This window comes from Thermobia domestica, chromosome 3 (genome assembly GCF_964235325.1).
Source record: "Thermobia domestica chromosome 3, izTheDome1.hap1.1, whole genome shotgun sequence".
NCBI lineage: Eukaryota > Metazoa > Arthropoda > Insecta > Zygentoma > Lepismatidae > Thermobia > Thermobia domestica.
In genome coordinates this window covers 159700618-159721387 of record NC_137456.1, presented here as the reverse complement: position 1 = coordinate 159721387, position 20770 = coordinate 159700618, and the positions used below count along the sequence as shown (strand labels likewise).

General features: G+C 35.7%; 1 protein-coding gene across 1 annotated transcript in view; it reads left to right on the top strand.

Annotated features, from left to right (window-relative positions):
• Nucleotides 1–20770, top strand: part of LOC145681541 (uncharacterized) — a 52715-nt gene that overhangs the window by 15926 nt on the left and 16019 nt on the right. Inside the window, exons 3-5 of the mRNA XM_081753184.1 lie at nt 889–998; nt 7032–7127; nt 15925–16023. Of these exons, the coding sequence (XP_081609310.1) occupies nt 889–998; nt 7032–7127; nt 15925–16023 (305 nt within the window). The remainder of the gene's footprint in view (nt 1–888; nt 999–7031; nt 7128–15924; nt 16024–20770) is intronic.

The following is a 20770-nucleotide window of genomic DNA, read 5'->3' as shown; positions in this document are numbered from 1 at the left end:
TTATTTACACTCCAATTGTATATAGCAGTTACATAACCTTGTAGCAGCAACGTATCTTCGTAACTATTAATTTCTTTGATATCGAAAACATATAGGAGACATTTTGAATTTTTAATTTTAGTCGGAAGGTCGTCTATAAACAACAAGAAAAATAATGGTCCCAAATTGGACCTTTGTGGAACTCCTGAGTTTACATCATATTTAAAAGATTCTACATACTGTTTCCAATTACTAAGATACGAAGCCACAAGGTTTAATATGTTACTAGTCATACCAAAGGTAGAATATTTTTGTAATAAGATGTCATGGTTATTTTTATCAAAGGCTTTAGCAAAATTTATATATATAGTATCCATCTACGTATATTTTCTATGAAATGCATCATATACAGCCTGGGTAAAATTTATCAAGTTAGTCAATGTTGATCAACCCGGGTAGAAATCATGTTGGTTTTCAGAAACAAAGCATTTGATATAATTAAAAATACGCATATATATTATTTGCTCTAATATTTCGCAGATGCACATATTATGCTTACAGCTCTATAATTTTATGGAAGCCAGGGGGAAGATACTTATACTAGTGACTATACACAATATAGGCCTACTGTTTGCAATTTTTGAAATATGACTTAATAATTCAGATCAGCTATAAAAATAATTTAGCGGTAATATAATGACAAAATCTGTGGAATAACGTAATTATGGTTTATTTCATTGTTTGGAGAATTTGTGTAGAATTCATATATTATACATGAGCTCTTTATTTTTGCTTTCTACTTCTTGAGAAAAATGCATTGATATTACTTAACTAATCCAGTTTGATCATAGTGAAATTATGTTTTCTTTAAAAAATGTTCCTTTGTAAGCTAATTGTTTTCTTCCATAGCCTGCCAAAGTAGTGAATTCATACAGTCATACATACGTGTATCCGGTGTAAGTGTATGTCAACTACGGCCAACAGCAGTTAAACTGAATCCTGATTCCACATCAGTACAGGTATGTATAGAATATATTACATTTTGGAATTTTAGGTGAATTAATTTATTTATTGTATCATTCTCTAGTTGCATTGTCAAGCTGTGCATTTTTACAATAAACCGTTACAAAAATTGTACTTTCACGGTTAAAATGAGTGAGTGCATATGAACAAAGACTCTATTAGATTAATTTGTAGTTTTCCACCGGCACTGAGTGTCTGCACAATATAGAAATGCGGTATTTTATATTTAAAAGAGTACGATTACTAGTGTGAAACAATTACAAGTGCATTAGCATTACATTACACGTAAACGTCATATATGAGTTGGTAATTCTGGGTACTTACAATGAATTTTGTAGCAGACAACTTGGTTTTGTCACAAGCTTTACTTTCTCTATAAAATACACGTTGAAACACATTTGTCACATGTTTGTCATAACATATATGCACGATCGGACCACTGGCACTCTTATAATGAGCAGCGAGCATAGGTTCGTGCATGTTTTTCGCATGAATAATAATTTTTCGCATATCCTCCGTCACTTCGTGCCTACTACCTACAGAAACATTGCACTACTACACGGGATCAACAGCTTCGCTCTAGCCTGATGCGGAATAGATAAAATTGTAGTGATAACCTAGCATAGATTGCTATTAATAGTTTCATTTCAAATTTTGCTTTGGTGGGAGTTGGAGACAAGACTCTATCGACATAACTAATTTCATTTTTTCTTAGTGTATTATTATACTATTGAATTGAAATGAAATCTTTCAGTTTGACGTCCCACCATTATGCCCTTGTCGCTAAGGGAGACGATGATTAAAGCAAGTGAATGATGATAGAAGAAGTGGTGGAATCAGAATGTGGGAAGAAACGGGAGTACTCCGAGAAGACCAACGGACACGATGCTGTCCACCATAAACTTACTTGGCCGGGGATCGAACTAGGAACCTCACACACCAGAGGTAAGTACTCTACCACTGAGACACTGTGCATCCAGTGGTGTAGTCTTAAACTTTTCATAGGTATACTTTGTTTTGTGAAGTTTATGATTGGCATAAAAGACATTAATGACAATAGAGAGGGTATTTTTAAAACAAAAAATAATGTAAAACGCATGTATTAGTCTAAAAACATTTATACTATTTTCTTAATGCTCCATTAATAACGTAAATGAGTGTAGGTTTCAGAAAGAACAAACGCACTACGAGAAGAAACAGAGAAAATCCCGCCCAATGTACCAGAAAGAATTAGGAAAATTATAGTGAAGAGTGGGTTGGAAATACGAATTTTACAGTTAAACAAAGCTTTCATGCTGATATTTAGAACAAGAACTTGGAAAGAGACAGAGCTCACGAAATCTTCCAGTATTTTCTTTTTTTCTCTCTATTGTGATTTCCCTCTAGCTATATGGTTAACGTATGCGTCTTCTGCGCGGGAGATTCGGCGGGAGCTATATGGTTGGGATTCCATGTTAAGTTGTATTTTCATTTCTCATGTAGCCTTGATGCTGAAATTAAACTTTAATCTCTTGGTAAACTCATAGTTTAACAAAAGAGACACTGACCAAAGCTTAAAACCCACTTTATTTTAAATTATAATTTGTAACTGTTTCGGATATCTAGCATATCCTTCTTCAGACACTATCGAAATTAATGAAAATACAGACACATATATAAATGTTGTTATAACAAAGTTTAAATTCTTTAACCGTCATATATATAGTCATTGTTATAAAAAAAAAGTTTAAATTCTTTTAACAGACATATATATATATATATATATATATATATATATATATAGTCATTGTTGTACTTTTTTATTTTTATTTTTTTTATTTTTTTCTTATTTACTGAGGCCGTCAGCCAATCCTATAAGTCTTCGTGTTCACTTTCCAATTAATCACGTTCCTTCATTTTTGGTTCTTATAAGGGCCTTTCTTCCATTTTCCTCCAACTCCATTTCCAAGCTTATGCCTTTTTTTTATCTTCCACACTATCTTTGAAGTTCTCTAATTGTCTCCTAGTCCATAATAAAACAAGAAGAAGGGCTGGTTACGAGGTGGTACCAGAAAGAGTGCTCAGCGGGAGTGTACTGCTACGAGATGAGCGACGTGGATAGGAGTACAAAGAGAAATTTCATAACAAATATGATAAGAAGAATAGAAATGATGGAGGACGAAGAGGAAGGAAGGAAGGAGAGCATACAGAAATTCTACAGACAGTTAGAGAAGAACGGTTACAGCAAGAAAGAGTTAGAGAAGGAAGAAGAACGCAGGAAAATGAAGAGAGGGAGAAAGAAGAACGAAGAGGATGAGAGTGGAAAATGGTATGGCATAGAAAGTATGGGAGAAGAAACGGAGAAACTGAAGAATTTATTGAAGAAAGGAGGGGTCAGAACTTATAGAAAGAGTGGAGAAACTTTATTAAGATCAATAAACAAGAAGAACAGAAAAGGAACTAAAAAGATTAATGAAGAGGAAGAAGGGGTCATCTACAGAGTATGGTGTGAGGACTGCGATATGTCATATATAGGAGAGACAGGAAAGAGAATGAAAGAAAGGATAAAACAACATGAAGATGATGTTAGGAGGAAGAAAGATACCAATGCCATATACAAACATGATAAGGAGACGAATCACGGAATTAATTGGGATAAGACGGAAGTATTGGAGATGGAGATAAGAATGATAATAAGGAAGTGGAAAGAAGCGGATTGGATAAAGAAGGTAGGAAGAGATAAACTGATGAACTGGACAGGGGGCTTATCAATTAATGAATTATGGCAAGGAAGTTTGAATAGCATAGAGAAAAAGAAAATTAAAAAAAAAGGCCCGTGTAAGAACCAAAAATGAAGGAACGTGATTAATTGGAAAGTGAACACGAAGACTTATAGGATTGGCTGACGGCCTCAGTAAATAAGACAAAAAATAATAAAAAAGTACAACAATGACTATATATATATGTCTGTTAAAAGAATTTAAACTTTTTTTTTATAACAATGACTATATATATGAAGATTAAAGAATTTAAACTTTATTATAACAACATTTATATAATATGTCTGTATTTTCATTAATTTCGATAGTGTCTGAAGAAGGATATGCTAGATATCCGAAACAGTTACAAATTATAATTTAAAATAAAGTGGGTTTTAAGCTTTGGTCAGTCTCTCTTTTGTTAAAACAATCAATCCAAAGCCATGAATAGTCTTACTAATAAACTCATAGTGTTGAGAAAAACAATATCTCTCCCGTCTGTTCAATATATTTAAACATCAAGAAAGAATAGGGTAGAAAAGTCACTTTATCATTGGAGTCATGATCCAATTAAATAAATAAGTAATCGAATATAAATGAAACAAAAGGGATATACATCTTGTAGCAGAACCAGAAGGTACTCTAATCACTAACATCAATCAGAGGAAATACAGCCTATACCATACACACAGGGCTGTAGTCAAGGATACACGGCGGTACATGCTTAGTCATTAGAGTGTACCTTCTGCTTCAGAGCTTATAAACCCTTGAACATGTGGCTTCAAAATCACCGTGGTGCAAATGACAATTGTTGTGAAGATTAAAAAGATGCGCTTTGGAGTGTTTTTAAGTAAACTGGTGCAAATAGTTCTAGAAGAAAACTGTAGTGTTGAAGGTAAATAATAAGATCTTTAAAGTAACGTTATTTTATTCAAGCTTTTAAAAATCTTTTAAGAATTTTAATGTGTTAAGTGCGGAATCGATCGCCCCCCTCAGGAGAGGAAACTTTCTTTTTATATATATATAAATAAAACCCATACCAAAGTTTGGAGCCCTTAAAAGTTGCAGTATGGCAACCCATCGCCCCCCGCAGAAGTCGGTACTTGATCCGCCCCTGCTTCAAGAAGGAACAAAGATTCGCAACTCTTTTTCTAGAAAGAAAGAAAGAAAGAGAAACAATGATCTATATATATAAAAGAGAACGTACAAAATTTTGTCCGCTCATCACGCTAATACGGCTGAACCAATTTCTTTCATTTTTGGGGGGTTATTAGGATTTGGACCCTAGATGGTTTTTATCATATCACTTTAATTTTTAATTACCAGTGTCTTGAGATAATTGACCATTCAGGTGTCCATAACGTACAAATCCTTTGTTATTAGTTCATCATAGGTAAAAATAAACGTATTTATATGCAACCCGCATGACCGTGAGGATCGGCGGGTTAACATAAATGACAGGCGATATACAGCGGAAAATAGCTTGAATCTTCTGTTTAAAATTTTTTAATTGATTTGCTTATTTTTACAGACACTTTTACAATATGCCAGCACCGGGATGACCGCAGCGAAGCGGGGCGGGTTAACATAAATGACAGGCGATATAATGTTAAGATTTACTGCAATCTTCTATGGTTTTTATCATATCACTTGAAAGCGAAAAAGTAAAAATTATCTAAGTAACAAAGTTTATTGCGTTCCGGGGTGACCGCAGCGAAGCGGGGTGAACGCTGCTAGTTTTGAATAAAAGTATATATTTACTGTTTGGTATTTTCGAAGTTTCTTGTCAACCCCTTTTTAAGATCGAAGAGGAAATATTCCGTTCTCATTAAAAAGGTGTCGGTACGCCGATATCATTGCGTACCACCAGTAAAAAGTATATACATATATTCATTGAAGAACTGTAATTGAAAATGGTCAATTCTTTTTTGCAAGTACTGGGCGATATTAGAAAGGGTATGTGTTAATTCTTTTTTCCACAGATGACGGGTTACATTTTTAACCTTAATCCTACTTGTCACTTGTGGTATCCAGTAAAAAAAAATGCTTCTATCTACCTTATACAAGGTGGTCCAGAAGTGGGCATACCCCTCTTTAGTGTCAACAGTATAGTGTTAGTTATGGTAGAATGCCTCTACACAGTTACCTTGAAGTCTTAAGAGTCATAAACATCGGTATGATCACCATCCATGTCGTAACACAGCTAAATTCTGCTCCAAGTTCTCGCAGATGTTTTGCGGAGATACTCCGGAGTCACGATAGTGAAGGCGTGTTATACAGCTGCTCATAATTCATGCGTTGTGTGATATTGAGTGTTTCTTACTTGTTACTTTATAAAACCCCAGAGAGCATTGTCTGGTGTCGTCAGATCGGGACTTCTTGGAGGCCAGGCAAAAGGAGCTGGTGAAGGTGTACAACGTATTCCAATCCACCGGCCAGGAAACGTCTGATTCAGTTAATTGCGCATGTGAATCGTAAAATCACTGTTACCGAGCAGAAAACAAATGAACATGGATAGCAATGTTGCCAGACAATGCCAAGTAATGTTACCAAACAAATGTGGGTAAAACCTAAAACGTCAGAAAACACCAATTAGGGGTACGCCCACTTCGGGACTACGTTGTATGATTTGTTTCCTATCTCTCTCTCTCTCTTATATATATATATATATATATATATATATATATATATATATATATATATATATACTAGCAGCGTTCACCCCGCTTCGCTGCGGTCACCCCGGAACGCAATAAACTTTGTTACTTAGATAATTTTTACTTTTTCGCTTTCAAATTGCAAGTGCCTGTCATTTATGTTAACCCGCCGAGTCACGTGGTCATGCGGGTTGCATATACATACGTTTATTTTTACCTATGATGAACTATGGAGACTTGAATGGTCCATTATCTCAAGACACTGGTAATTAAAAATTAAAGTGATATGATAAAAACCATCTAGGGTCCAAATCCTAACAACCCCCCAAAAATGAAAGAAATCGGTTCAGCCGTATTAGCGTGATGAGTTCACAAAGGATTTGTACGTTCTCTTTTATATATATAGATATATGTGTGTGTGTGTGTGTGTACAGAACCGGTTATTAAAAAAATTAGAATAACACCACTGCCCCTCAGTATCAATAAATATTATAATCTTAAAACAGAATGTTTAAAGACTTATTCTCATGTTTAAATTTTCTTTCTATCTGATGTACTTTTTTTAAAACTGCACTAAACTAGAAGGAGGATGGAATTCGCATACATATATATTCCCTTTAATTATCTCTTCTAGTTCAAGCCGAACTACGTAGTCGTGAATCGCTGCAGTGGTGCCTGTGGTGCAAAACAATCCTGTTTCTCAACGAAAAACGAAACGATCGAAGTTCATGTAAGTATGGTTGGATATTATCAATTTCATGAAGTATTTAATAAAACGTATGTAATTGAGTAATGTCACGGGACTGGTGTCAGAAGTTTTCATACGTAGTATTAGAGAAACAAATACCGTCAAATGGGGTGAAATCGGACGCTGGGATGAAATCGGACGATTACAACTTACTTAGTTGTTTTTGTAGTTTAAACTGCTATTGTTAAAGCTAGAAAGTCGCGTTTTCGGTTGGTGATCAATAGACGACGCCACCTGCATTAGCCATAAATATCGGAGCAATAATGTAATTTACCACCCCTATACACATGGGTTAAAATGCCATTGTGGTGAAGAAAGAAAAAATATATCCTGAAAAACAATGCTGATGGATCCCAAACTATTAAACGGTATGGGATTTATTGGCAAAAGTAACAACACCCAATTACTTGAGAAAAACATATGTTGATAATACAAACCGTAATCTCTCATTTTGCAACGTAGTGCCAGTTTTGAAGTGGAGTAGAGTGACCTGGGGTGACTTCGAACGATGCCACGGTATTATAAGAAGCAGCTTGGCGTTCAGCCCAAACGAAATTATGACCCTATGCGACTTAAAAGTGCTATTCGGGCAAGTGAGGGAGAGGAAGTAGAACCAAATGATCCCCAAGAAAACGAAGTGAAGTGAAGTGTGTAACGTGTACTACAGAAGAGGAGGAAGGCACGTTGGACATAGAAGCTTTTGTTGTGGTGAATTATTACTACTCGCGGACAAGGAAACAACTTGCAAGACAGCATGTTGGAGTTGTGACAAATGTGGGAGCAAAAGATGTGGAGGTGAAATTTCTTCGTCCATATTTGAATAGTCGATCGGTATTCGTTTTTCCACCAGTTGACGATGAAGATAAGGTCGGCAAAGAACAGATTCTAGCTAAGTGTTAGCTAAGCCACGTAAAGCAAGGGGTAAGTTTTACTTCCAAGAAAGTGTATATTAATCTGAAGCACTAATGGACCAACAAAACATGATTGGTTGTAAAATACTTTTTACTTGTTCTATTGATTTAAACCGATATGTATTTTTCCTGATTTAGGATACTGGTATTTCACTATGTTAAATAAAGTTTAAAATGTGTAATCGAAAGTATTCAAATATATGTCTGACAACCACCGTTTTTGCTGTTAAATATTATTTACTGTCCGATTTCACACTATGGCGACACAGCTTCGGACTAATATGCAGAAACACTATAGTGTCCGAAATAACCCCACCATGTGGGGTGACATCGGACACATTTTAATGTTTTTTAACTATGTGCACAGTTGGTCAAAAATTCTTTTGATTCTTGTATTCTATTCCTGAGAGACATCCCCCACGATATAGCTATTTACATTAGCAAAATAAGGTAACGTAGTTCCAGCACAATTGAAAATGTCTCAAATCCGTCCGATTTCACCCCATTTAACGGTACTACGATTAAAGCTTCCTGACATCCTTGTCTAGTCGAGACAATCCGATTTGTGTTTGTTTAACCCGTAAGTACTTGCGCTCTTTTTGTGACACTAGTACTCGCGCTGGGGTCCAGCAGACCCCCAAATTGATATTAGTTTTATTACAATAAAAATAATTTTTAAAAAATAATTATGACAATGTAACATAATCCTATACATTTTTTAAAAAGTTTTGCTGCAATTAGATTTTTTGAACTCGTTTTGAGACATTTTTTAATATTTTTTCATCAGGACTTCTGGCTAGCAACACAAAAGTTACCTGGTAGGGGGTCTGTAAACACTCCGCGCGAGAACTAAGCAAGAAACAAGTATAAAACTATGAAGTTACCGTAAATTTTCAGAGGGTGTTGTAAAGGGGGACGGGCCATAGAGTGGAGGATGAGTTAATATTATGTAAATTAAATAATAATTTGAATAAGTTTGAATATGTAAAACTTGAAATGCTAATATTATGAATGATATGCAAATAACTAGCAAAGTCGGTAGAGCTTTAAATTAAATTGTCGGTAGAGCAAAATATGTAATTTATAAAGATAAAATGATTACACCGAACAAAATGAATATAATTTAGAAAAGCATTTCAAATCAAAAGAGAGACTCTACTTTTCAGGTCTACGTGTTTCTCCAGGTGATTAGAGACAATACTAATTCAATACTAATTCTCATTCACACAACAACATCTGGTTGTTGTGGCACCGTATTGTACCGGACATTGACAACTCCAGGACAGCTGAAAGGAAAACATTATAATATCACACTGATTACATACCTTGTGAGACTTCCTGTGGAGAATGACGCGCACATGGATTTCATTGGATAGACTTTTAATGGGGTGTATTAACACACGCAAAACACTATACACATTGACTTTACAACAATGAAGAAAAAATATTAATTTTGGAAATTTCCAGATCTGTTTCGCCGAAATGTTTCCTCTTTTTTTAAGGCCTGATTTTATTAATGTATTAAAAGTCCGTGCACAATTCGATGCATCTCCTGTGGTCCCCTTCTTGTCCTGGGTGTCTCCTGGTCTTCCTCCTGTTTCTTGGGCGTTGGCTCCGCTATCTTCCCATTTAGCGGAAGGTAGGTGCAACGGAGCCCATTTTTATCTTCCCATTAAACATGAAGTTACTCTGCTACCTCCTGGTTCGCCTTTAGTCGTATTTTCAGGGAACAATTTACGATTCCCCGTATCTTGTGTCTGTAGTGGAACAAGTTCTAGGCACGGGTTGTTTCGCCTAACCTAACGCGATCGAGCCTGTTAGGTGGCTATTGAACGACTATCTAACTTCATCACCCTAATAGTAAAAGGAAGATGACACTGCTTCTACTATGTAGTTCAGATTAGCAACTTGTTATTTCCTGCTTATATTTCACAATTCTCGCATACCACTGTCCTGTACTATATGCACACAGTTGCAAGTTTCGCTGCGCAGGATAACTAACGAAAGATTATATATATATACATATTTCTGCGCTGAACACGATAAATAAGATAACTATTTGATATATACTTGTATGGGTATAGTTTATATATACAAAATAATTGCGCGCATCACTAATATAAAGGCATACCAGAATAAAATTCAATGTTCGTAGCTCGCACCTCCGCTACTATCATAGAATCACAAATTTTCTTCTCTGTGTCCCGAATACGTTAAGAGTCACCTGCTCTTCTCATGACAAGAACCGAATTGCTCTGTACGAGAGCGCGAAGAGTGATACTTCTGCTGTGATGACAAGAACCGAATTCCCTTGCTTCCCTCTGCCTCCTTGTTTTTAACAAACCCAACTTCTATTCAAAAGGCTGGGCTCGCTTTCCAGCTTTTGCAAATCTTATGACGGGGGTGAAGCGGGGATACAGAGCGTTGCCTCCAGAGGTCATTGTCCCCTGTGACCTTAATTTACACTTTCACTGCTTCTCATCTTAATTATTCAAAATTGGTGATTGATCACAAACTGATGTTTACACTGGATAGCTGAAATATCAAGCTTTCAAATGACATGTAGCACTACACTAATGACGTTCTTATTAAACATGTTTTCTAAGTTTTCACATAAAAATTATCTATTTTTCGGCTGAGAGAACCCTTTGCTCTCATGCAGTCCCGACAGTGCTGTCGTCTAGCGTGATTTCTCTGCGACAGTTCATCTGTGTGAGGGGTTGTTATAGTGAATTTTAACATTTTCATTGTTTTTGACTAATCGAAATGTTTGTCAACTCACAACACACTAAAAAATACATTTACATACACTAAGACAACTCACTTGAATGTATGACATGCTGTTATATCCTAAAAACATAGAAATTACACATTTTCTCGATCTTAGGTGCTGTTTTTCTCCCCAGGACGTCGACTGCCATGACAGTGATGGAGCCGCTCTTACATCTATCATGCATTCCCTTCATGTATTACTGCCGGACTTGTCGTCCTGAACTGAAATAAGCCTTTCTTGATACGATAATAAAATAATACCATACAGCGACTAACCTAACTTATATTCTACAATAACGAAACATCAAGAAAATCTTTACAATATTGAAAGAATTACTTGTGGAAGTAAAATTATCTACAGGGGTGAAGGATTCTACATGGAATGCTTCTTTCCTCGGTTTTGCTCCGGTGAGGTGAGGGGAGCTGCAAATTTCTAGGTTTTACTCGAGCTGGCCGAATTTCCGTTGGAAGCGAAGCTTCATGCTAAAAATGTGTTACTTCTGGTGAACTTCCAAAATTTTCACGCCTCTTTGTAATCGAAAACTCGCATGTACCTACGAACTCCAGCAAGAAATTTCAAACAATGGCTGCACTCGCCTCGGTATCTCCAGATCTCACTGTATCTGACCATAGTATTCTTTTCATCCCTGTCTTTCGTAGGTTTATAAATCCCGAAGTTTCAGCCATATTCTCTTCTTTCTGGAAAATAGAGTTAGCAATTATGGACCAGCTGCTTCTAACTCCTGGGTGTTCTTTGCCTTCAGACAAAGAATCTCCCAACTTTTCTTTTTTTTTTTTTTATGTGCTGGGTTCATGCGATCTACGTTCCAGCTTCCTAAGATTACCCAAAGCATTGCCTTCTGCTCACATTTTATTCTAAATCGATATGTTTTAATTAATCTTCTGCCTTTTTCTAATCCTTTCCATGACATTGACATAACACACTTAATAATAATAATAATAATAATAATAAACACAAAAATGAAATAAACTATACACAATTACTCCCACAACTAATCCTTTACTTATCCTATGCTAGATGCAAATGATTATACGGGAAATATACGTTAATATGTAAATTAGGCACAAAATAATTATATGCATAACATGATTTAAATAGATTTGCATACGCTAATGTATGTACATTACAGTGTTCTGTTTTATTTTGTATATAGATATAAGGACCTAATTGAGCTGCTCGGACGAACGCAATGGTAAGCACCATTTCCGATAAAATTGAGATATTATTCATGTGAATTGCGATCGAACAAAAGAATAGTATGTAATAGTTTAATTCCGAAAATATACCTGCAGATGGCAGGAGAAGCTTGCTTGGTATACAGTATGTTATTGCATTGTATTGCACGGAAATGTTTTACTTTCTTTTTCAGTGTACTCGACAGTTAGAAAATATTACCACTGTGTTTCTCAGAAATACTCATTATAATATAACACTTAGATATTAACATATAATTATGTACGAAATTGCATTGACTGGTAAGTTTTTGGTGTTTTTTCTAATGATGGAATGAATGTGTGTATTTTTTGTATAGTAAACAGAGACAACCAATGGCATTATCCTAATTTCTCTCTGTTCAGTATTATTTCTAAATTACAATAAACAAATTATTTATATTTTCCCGTCATTCTAAACTCTGATTGGCTAATGAGTGATACTTCATTCCTGTGCTTTAGGCTGTATGAAAAGTGACTCCCTATTTTGAAAGTCTTATACCTTTACTATTTATAATCAGAATCACATGATTCGAAACACAAAGAAGTAACAATTCAATAGATTTCAAACTACGTGTTAAAAAATTGGTATAGGTTCCTGGATTTTTCACTCTTTTTCGGTAATCCTCGAGGCTGGTGTATTGCCTACAACATGCTAGCTGGTGCGTTACTGATAACTTTTGCATTTTTTCTTCTAGTGGACCAATATTTTGTGGTCTTATTATACGAACCTTGTGTTCTTCCCCCGACCTCTTCAACGTGAGATCTAAGGTTTGGACAGACGAATCATACGCTCCGTGTCTTTCGATACATTTCCCTGAGAAATGCTCGTAAAGTCACGCGCTAATACTGTTAGAATAACAGAAGGAGCTCAATCTTGCACACAGTTGGAGATATTCTACCGATATATCACTGACCAACTCAATCCCTTAAAAAATCCAAGAGTCGCAGTGGCTCAATGGAAAAAGCGTTCACTTCTAGTGCATGAGGTCCCTGGTTTGGTACCAGTTCGCATCAAGTTGACTTAGTGGTGGACAAATACGAGTACCTGGTGCGTGGGTTTTCTGGGGGTTCTCTCGTTTCCTCTCACCTTTTTCATTCCATCGGTTTATTAATTCTTATCATAACAGTTTCCTTTATCCTACACAGCATAATTGCGGGACGTAAAACTGAAAGATTTCATTTCATTTCATTTTAACAAGTCAAATGTCGTCCTGCATTCATTGTGTCGCAAAGAATAAATGATTCATCAATTCTAGTGGATATTATGCCACACGACACTGACACTTAGCCCGACCCTGAGCCTTTCACATATTTATGTGGATTAGTTGCTGCCTAGTGATGGTAATAGTGTTTGTTCACAAATCTCTCAACATGAAAAATATCCTGGACTTCAGAGCACATCATACAACAGTTCCGGCGAATACTCCTGCCAAGATAACATAGGCTCTGCAGATTCCATTTGTTAAACACTGTCTTCTGGAGTAATTTCCTGGACCTAATGTAGTTTCCAGAGTTTAATAGATGGATCTTTTCTTAAAAGAAATGTTTGAACTGCATATTGAATTAGGCCACTTTCTCTGACGGTAGCAGTAATAGATTTAGTGGGAATTCTAGTGAACATTTAATTGGTCCCTGGAATGTTGTCTGAAGTTAGGGATGTTGAAGTAGCGAATTTCCTTGTGTAAAAAAGTTCTTAACAGAGACCGTAGTCATCAATTTACAGTGACAATTTTTATTTCACTCTAGTAGTCAAGTGACGCATGAATGATATTTTACCTTCATCACTAACATTTCAACAAGACAACTGAATTAGATACTTTATACATGGCGGCTAGTCGACCAACGTTTTCCATACTCAAAAGTGGATGCATCGTACACCAGAAACAGGAAATGAAGTACATCTCACAAACTAACTATTTCATTTTTGTCGGAAACATTGAACTATGACAATGAAGTTACACCACTTTTAAGAAAAGGGTCAATATCTCACACCCTGTAGAGTGAACTTCACAAATCATACACGTGTCTGGAACATACCTGTATATAGAACATTGAGCCGAAAACCATAAGTAGTCAAATATTATATTGGATTTTTAATATGCATAATTCTGTGGTATTGCAACACGCAATATCTCAAAATCTCACTTAGAAATGGATGTATTTTCTCAACTGAGGACTACAGGGGAAAAAGAAGGCAAGTTTTTTTTAAATATAATTTTACACAATTGCCCAGTTTTCGCTGACTTACCTACTTCTTCCCTTGTAGGAGAAATCTTTAGCATTAAATTTCTTAGTGACTAACCTTCTTCTTACTGTCGGATTTAGTCCATGCAAACTACACCTTTCAGGCTACAATATTCTGCTGTTAAAACATTTTCGATCATTTCTTGACTTACCTCCTTTTTTGCTGTGGCCTTCAACTTTCAAGAATTAAAATAAATGTATAATCTTGCGTGATATATTGAAGTTTAGGCAAATGCTTACACTCTTTCTCGCATAAATGCTGATATTCATTTTGTCTCAAGCCATCAATAATTTGCAATAAGCTATCCTATGAGATTTAAAGAAAAGATATTTATTTAAGCTTTTCAGTCTTCTCTGCCTTGTTACTTTTCATGACAACTTACTGCCAGACTCTTCTGTCTTCTTTTAAGCAGTCTCTCTCTATTGGACTCCTCGTTTTTGCTTTTCTAAAATACCTCAATAGTTGAGGCTGAAGCATTCTTTTTAGTTTGGTACTTGTAACCAAATACAGATCTGAACTTTATTTTATTTTTGGATCAAAAGATCCAATATATTTCAATCAAAAATTTTCTTTTATGCTTTATATCTGGAGAACTACATATAGTGTAGCCAAACCCAAACTATCAGTTAACTCAGTATGATGTGCTTATTCTGTAGAAAATCCGAAAGCTGGATTTAGGGGCCATTCAAAAATTTTGTGGCCCCTGATCTAAAAGCTAATTATTGGCCAAGATCGCAATCTTTTGATGCATTTTTTTTATTATTCCTAAAATTCTTGTTTATTATTATCTTTTAGAAATTATCTATCTAAAATATTAAGATAAAAAGAGAGGGAGGAATATGGATTAAAATGAATATTAGATGGGAAGATGATTAGTAGGATAATGGATTTGCTTTTACCTTCGAGTAGGGCATTTCTAGCCTTTGGCTAGTAGGATAATGGATTTCCTTTTACCTTCGAGTAGAGCATTTGTAGCCTTTGACTTTCATTTAATTATTTTCTTTTACAGTTGTATAACAATTTATTTAGTGTTTTCTTCTTGACTTGTTTTCTTTCGAACCTTCTGAAAGTCTCTTCTATCCTGGCTGCTCTTTATTTTCAATTTTCTATCTGTTTTCAATTTCGTGAGTGCAATGGTTGTGGAACTCCAACACTTATTGTGATTTGTCGAGCTACGGACCTGAGCAAGAATAGTGCTTACATTTCTTTTTTGCCCTAAAATAAATTTCCTTCGGAATGTTTTATGCATAATTTCTAATACTTAGTGATTCTTCTAGAATGATTACCAGTATTAGCACGACAACTATATAGCCGTGACCTGTAGTGTAGTTCTTTAACCTTACTCGCTTGTAGGCAGGACAGTGTGGAGAGGAAGGTCTCCTTTGTGCGAAGCAATTTTACATAATAATTAATCCATCCTCTAATTGCACCAAATTAAAATTCTGTTGTGGTTCGGACTCTATACAAGTAGTAGATCCCTCCTTAATTATTTTGGTGTTGCTCAATGTTGCAAAGCTAAAATGAATAATTAAGTTATTCTGAGGTATAGAAAGCACTTTTTATAGATAATTAGATGGAAGCAAATAAAATATGTGGTCTCTCTCTTGTTTAACAGATTATGGATGGCATAACCTGTGGTTTTGTTAGAGTTATACAGGATACAGAATGCGAATGTAACTGCACACAAATGGCTTCTCATTGTAGGAAGAGGCAGGTATGTAGATTGGATTGGCACATGAAACTCAAACTGTAAATCAAATCGTTGTGCACTACATTTTAGTTCACCAATATATTAATTATTTTATTAAGTAGAAATTTATCAGAAAGCGTAATTTATTTATAATGTTTTGTATTGTAATGTTCCTAGGTATTGTAGACAGAACTACTGACTATGATTTCTGATAGTGTGTTTTAGATTTTAAGGCATCAACCTGTTAGAAATTTGAGCCATATGAAATAGACTTGACACAGACAGTAAAAAGTAAGAAACCGGTCAGTTAATACAGTTGACTAGAACAGTGGTATTCAATTTCGGGTACGTGTACTCTGTGGTACGCGATGATTTCTTAGGTGCTACAAAAATATAAATAATACACGTGTGCATCATACTAAAATATATTTGTTCCATGTAACATATTAGGCTGGTGAGAATAAAATGTCACTCTAACAAGGAATTTTTTTTTGATGTCACACGAAATATGGAACGAGAATATGGTGAATCGATTTGTGTTAGTGAACACAAAAATCCATAGGTGGGGAAAACCCTCGATCGCAATCTTCCGTACTTATGGGGATAAGAGTAGGGGCACTAGTAACACAATATGTTTTGGATAATGAGACGAAATATGGCCTGAGTTCGATGAAAATGTGCATAGAAGCTCAGTTAAACATATACTACAATGTGACATTACATACGACAATACTCTGACAATGAGGGCAGAGGCGTAGCATGTGAAAACAGAGAAGGAAGGGGGTAGCGGTAGCGTGAAGTATAGCGTAGGGGAAAAGTTCCATAGAAGGTATGAACATATACGAGCCGGACTTGAGAGGAATAGCATAGTAATATATCATGGACATGGCCAAGTACAAGGGTGGAGAGTAGAAAGGCAAGGGAACAACGGCCTCCACTTTCCTGAACTGATCTTTCAATGTATAGTGGAGTATGGATTTTGCAGTGCATTCACACAGGGGCGTATATTGTTGTCTTACTTTTATGCCATCATCATCACCATCATAAACATATGAAAATAAATGCCTACATGTATACAACAGTCTATACACATCGGTCGTTACGAGAGGGGGGGGGGTCTGGACTCTACGGACAATCTCCTCCATAGCTCTCTTTCTTCCATTTCTGCTTCACGGTGTCGTCTACAGGTAGTCTATAGTTTGTGATTGATCACTTGACCACGTATTATTACTGTACTATTCCCCTGACGTCCCGTTTATCCATTTTCCTCAATTATGTGACCATTTTTACTTGCACTTACCCGCTCCTCCTCTGTTGTTATGTTCCACGCATCTGCCCTCACTTGTCAGAGTATTGTCGAATATAATGTCACATTGTAGTATATGTTGTGCTTCTACGCATATTTTCATCGAACTAGCTCCATATTTCGTCTCATTACCCACAATGTGTTGTGTTGCCAGTGTCCCTACTCCCCCCATAAGTAGGGAACGGTTGCGATCGAGGGTTTTTCCCGCCTTTGGATTTTCTTGTTCACTAACACAAATCGATTGACCATAATCTCGTTCCACATTTCGTGTGTCACCAGAAAAAGTTCTCTTGTAAGAAAAGATACTTCCGAAGGCCAAAAAATGAAACCCACAATACATGGTTAATAAGTTATAAAATACTTCCATTAGATTCAGCACTCTCAAATTAGTATAAAAAGTGCAATTAAGGAGTTATCCGAGTTTTACAAGCGACATGATCGTATGTTGTTTGCTGATAGCACTCGAACCCTTGTGATGGACCTTATTCTTCACTGTGCACTTACCACTTTTAATAGTCATTCCATTAACAAGAATCTCCACTAATTACAACTTTAAAGAATGTGCTCCAGCAGGTAAAGCAGTGCTTCAGTAAGCGTCTGTTTTCTCGAACACAGTCTAATTTGTTCTAATTTCTTTTCTTTCGAAAACTTTCAGATGAAGCATGATTCCATTATTTTTGTGCTACTGTACTCAAAACCAAGCCCTTAACATTCAATAGCGGCGAATATGAAAAAGTGTTCTTAAATTGAAGACCGCCATTTAGATGGGAAAAACAGAATTGCTAACTAAGTTTATAGTACTTATCGTAAGTTTTAAAAACTTTTGTTATTTCTACTTAAGTTATAAGTACTTATGGCACTGGATGTTTAAAATTTGACATTTTGTGCATACTACACATTTAGACATGATCAGAAACTATGTTATCTGTATGAAAATTGTGGTCGATTGACAACTCTGTTAATTATGTCATGTTTGTTATAGTCTGTCTTTTGCCATCTTCGTAACATCGCAAAAATCTCGTTCAATTTGGGGTAAGCTCAGGCCGCTTATGCAAATTCTAGTGTATATACTAAATCTATGCACAAAACCCTTACTGTGTAAATTTCAGTAGGAGATTGGGGTAAAAGAAATGCGACAGAGTAGGACGTGTAGTAAATTGTACCTTTTTTCTCTAAGAGTGAGATATTGCCATACAACTGTATGGTGTAGGATGACTTTACATCTGAGGTGCGATCTAAAAAATACGTGCTTAAGCAGGTAATTCGCGTTTCATCTCGCCAGCTCGCCCTCCTGTAATCGATTCAGTTGAGTTCAGGGTTACCAGGTCTACAGATTTATATGTAGATTTAAATATTTTCATAAGAATTCAGAAAAATAAGAATTTATGGCGTGACACGAAATTTATTTTATTGACAAATAAGCCATTATACACACATGTTAATTTTTTTAAATCGGCTCTTTGCAGCAGTTATAATTTAGTAATTTGTATATTAAGGGAAAATTACATATAATACTCAATTTACAAATTCAAATATGTATTTGAAAGCTTGAGTAGATAACACTATGTTTATTATGTATAGTAAAATTCGACTATATTAGTAGGTTTGAGAACCACCTCATCCGACTGGTGTATAAATCCGTCAATAGTCCAATCTCATGTGACTACTGTGAGTCTACGGGTTGGGTAGATACAGAAACAGTCACTTTGCTAGTACGTAAATTTTATGTATTAGTTTCCAAAACGAAATTCACGAAGGCAGCTAATGTGTTATCTAGCTAATTAGCCCTTTCCTTTGAATCTGAACTCTGCTATCTTGACATTTCTAGTTTTCTTACTATTGCAGATCAGAACCCCTTATCATTTAAAGGAGCCTACGCTCAGATATAGGATACAGTCTTTAAAATCTTCGAACTCGTGTCAGAATTGCATATGTTATACAATACTGCATATAACATTTTTTTACAGTATGGTATAGTATAATATCCTTTCCAATAATGTTCAACTTGCTCCATTACAACTGTTCAATGATACCTGGTTGAAAGAGACTTTTTCACCAGGCCTTGAGACTCAGGTTCTTCTCATTTTGTAACCTGACAAAGCCCTAACATCCATATCAAACTACGGAGTATCTACCTGTAGTTTGGAAGGAACTAGTATTCCGTCAAGGTGATGTTCTACTGTCAACTGTATACCTGAAATTGCATACTTAGCTTTATGCCTGCCATTTGCGGTGTACTATATATTGGCAGCAATATGTTTTTCTGTAGACACCATCAACTTACTATGGATTTCGTTTTTGTTTTTCTGGGAAGAAAAAAGTTATAGAGAGAGCGAGCGAGCGGGAGAGAGAGTAGTTTTGCCATCAGTCTACTTGTCTTATCGATCCGAATCTACATATTCGTAGCACTTGTCTATCGTTTCTTAACATGGTTTTCGTTCCGAATGCTTTCATTCACCATAACTGACCATAGGTACCACATCACACATCATAATTTTATACTTGACATATTTAGCCATTAGCTTTCTCGCGTCACACAAAATACATCACATGCAGTTGTGTTTTCAGGCAGACAAACACACAAATGCAGGGCTTTTCAAACTTATAATTATTTTAATAGAATCTTCATGCAGTGAATTTGAGAGTTATACTGGTTTTTTTGACCACGAGCATGTGCTTTACATATTTCGACTTGTCACACCACTTCGACCTGTACTCTAATCGAGACCTATTTTAAACTGGAATTGATGGATTTTCTTCGTGTACTTTTCCACACCACTTGTGGTTTTCCTATTGTAAAATAGTCTAAGTTGGTCTAAGATATTATATATTTATGCTTGTGTTGCTTCTTCATCTTCTCGTTCGTCCCTATTGAAACGATTTGACACTGTCCAACACTTGGGCATCATGAAGGCTACTGACATTATTCCTGTTGCTATCCGATTTGAATAATTATCTATATCTAATTATCTATCAGAATTATCTATAAATAAATTACATGTTGCCAGGAGTACCAATAAAAGTTCCCTTGATAGACCAACATCTCAGTCGTAACGTGTTTTTATGCGGGAGAGTCGAAAGACAAAAAATCTATTTCCAGTGCCTTCCTTACCAAATGGATAGCTCACGATTTAACATCAATAATCTAAGTTCAATTTTCAACGCCTGAAGATAATATATTCATTCTTTTGCTAAGTCGTGCTTATACACACAGACTTACAAAGTGTGTTTGTAGCCGCATCAATGTCTTTACGATACTTGATCTGATACAAGACCTTCTCATGGAATCGTTTACACCAACGAGACTGTATTAGAATAGTCCGTTGGATTTTTGACGAAGCCAATGTTCACATATAGTGTATGATTAGTACTCGCAACGAACAACTGTATGGGAAGTTTTACGACGACCCTCTGGAATACCAAGACCGAGATACAATCTCTAGGTATTTCTCTACTTAAATGTGT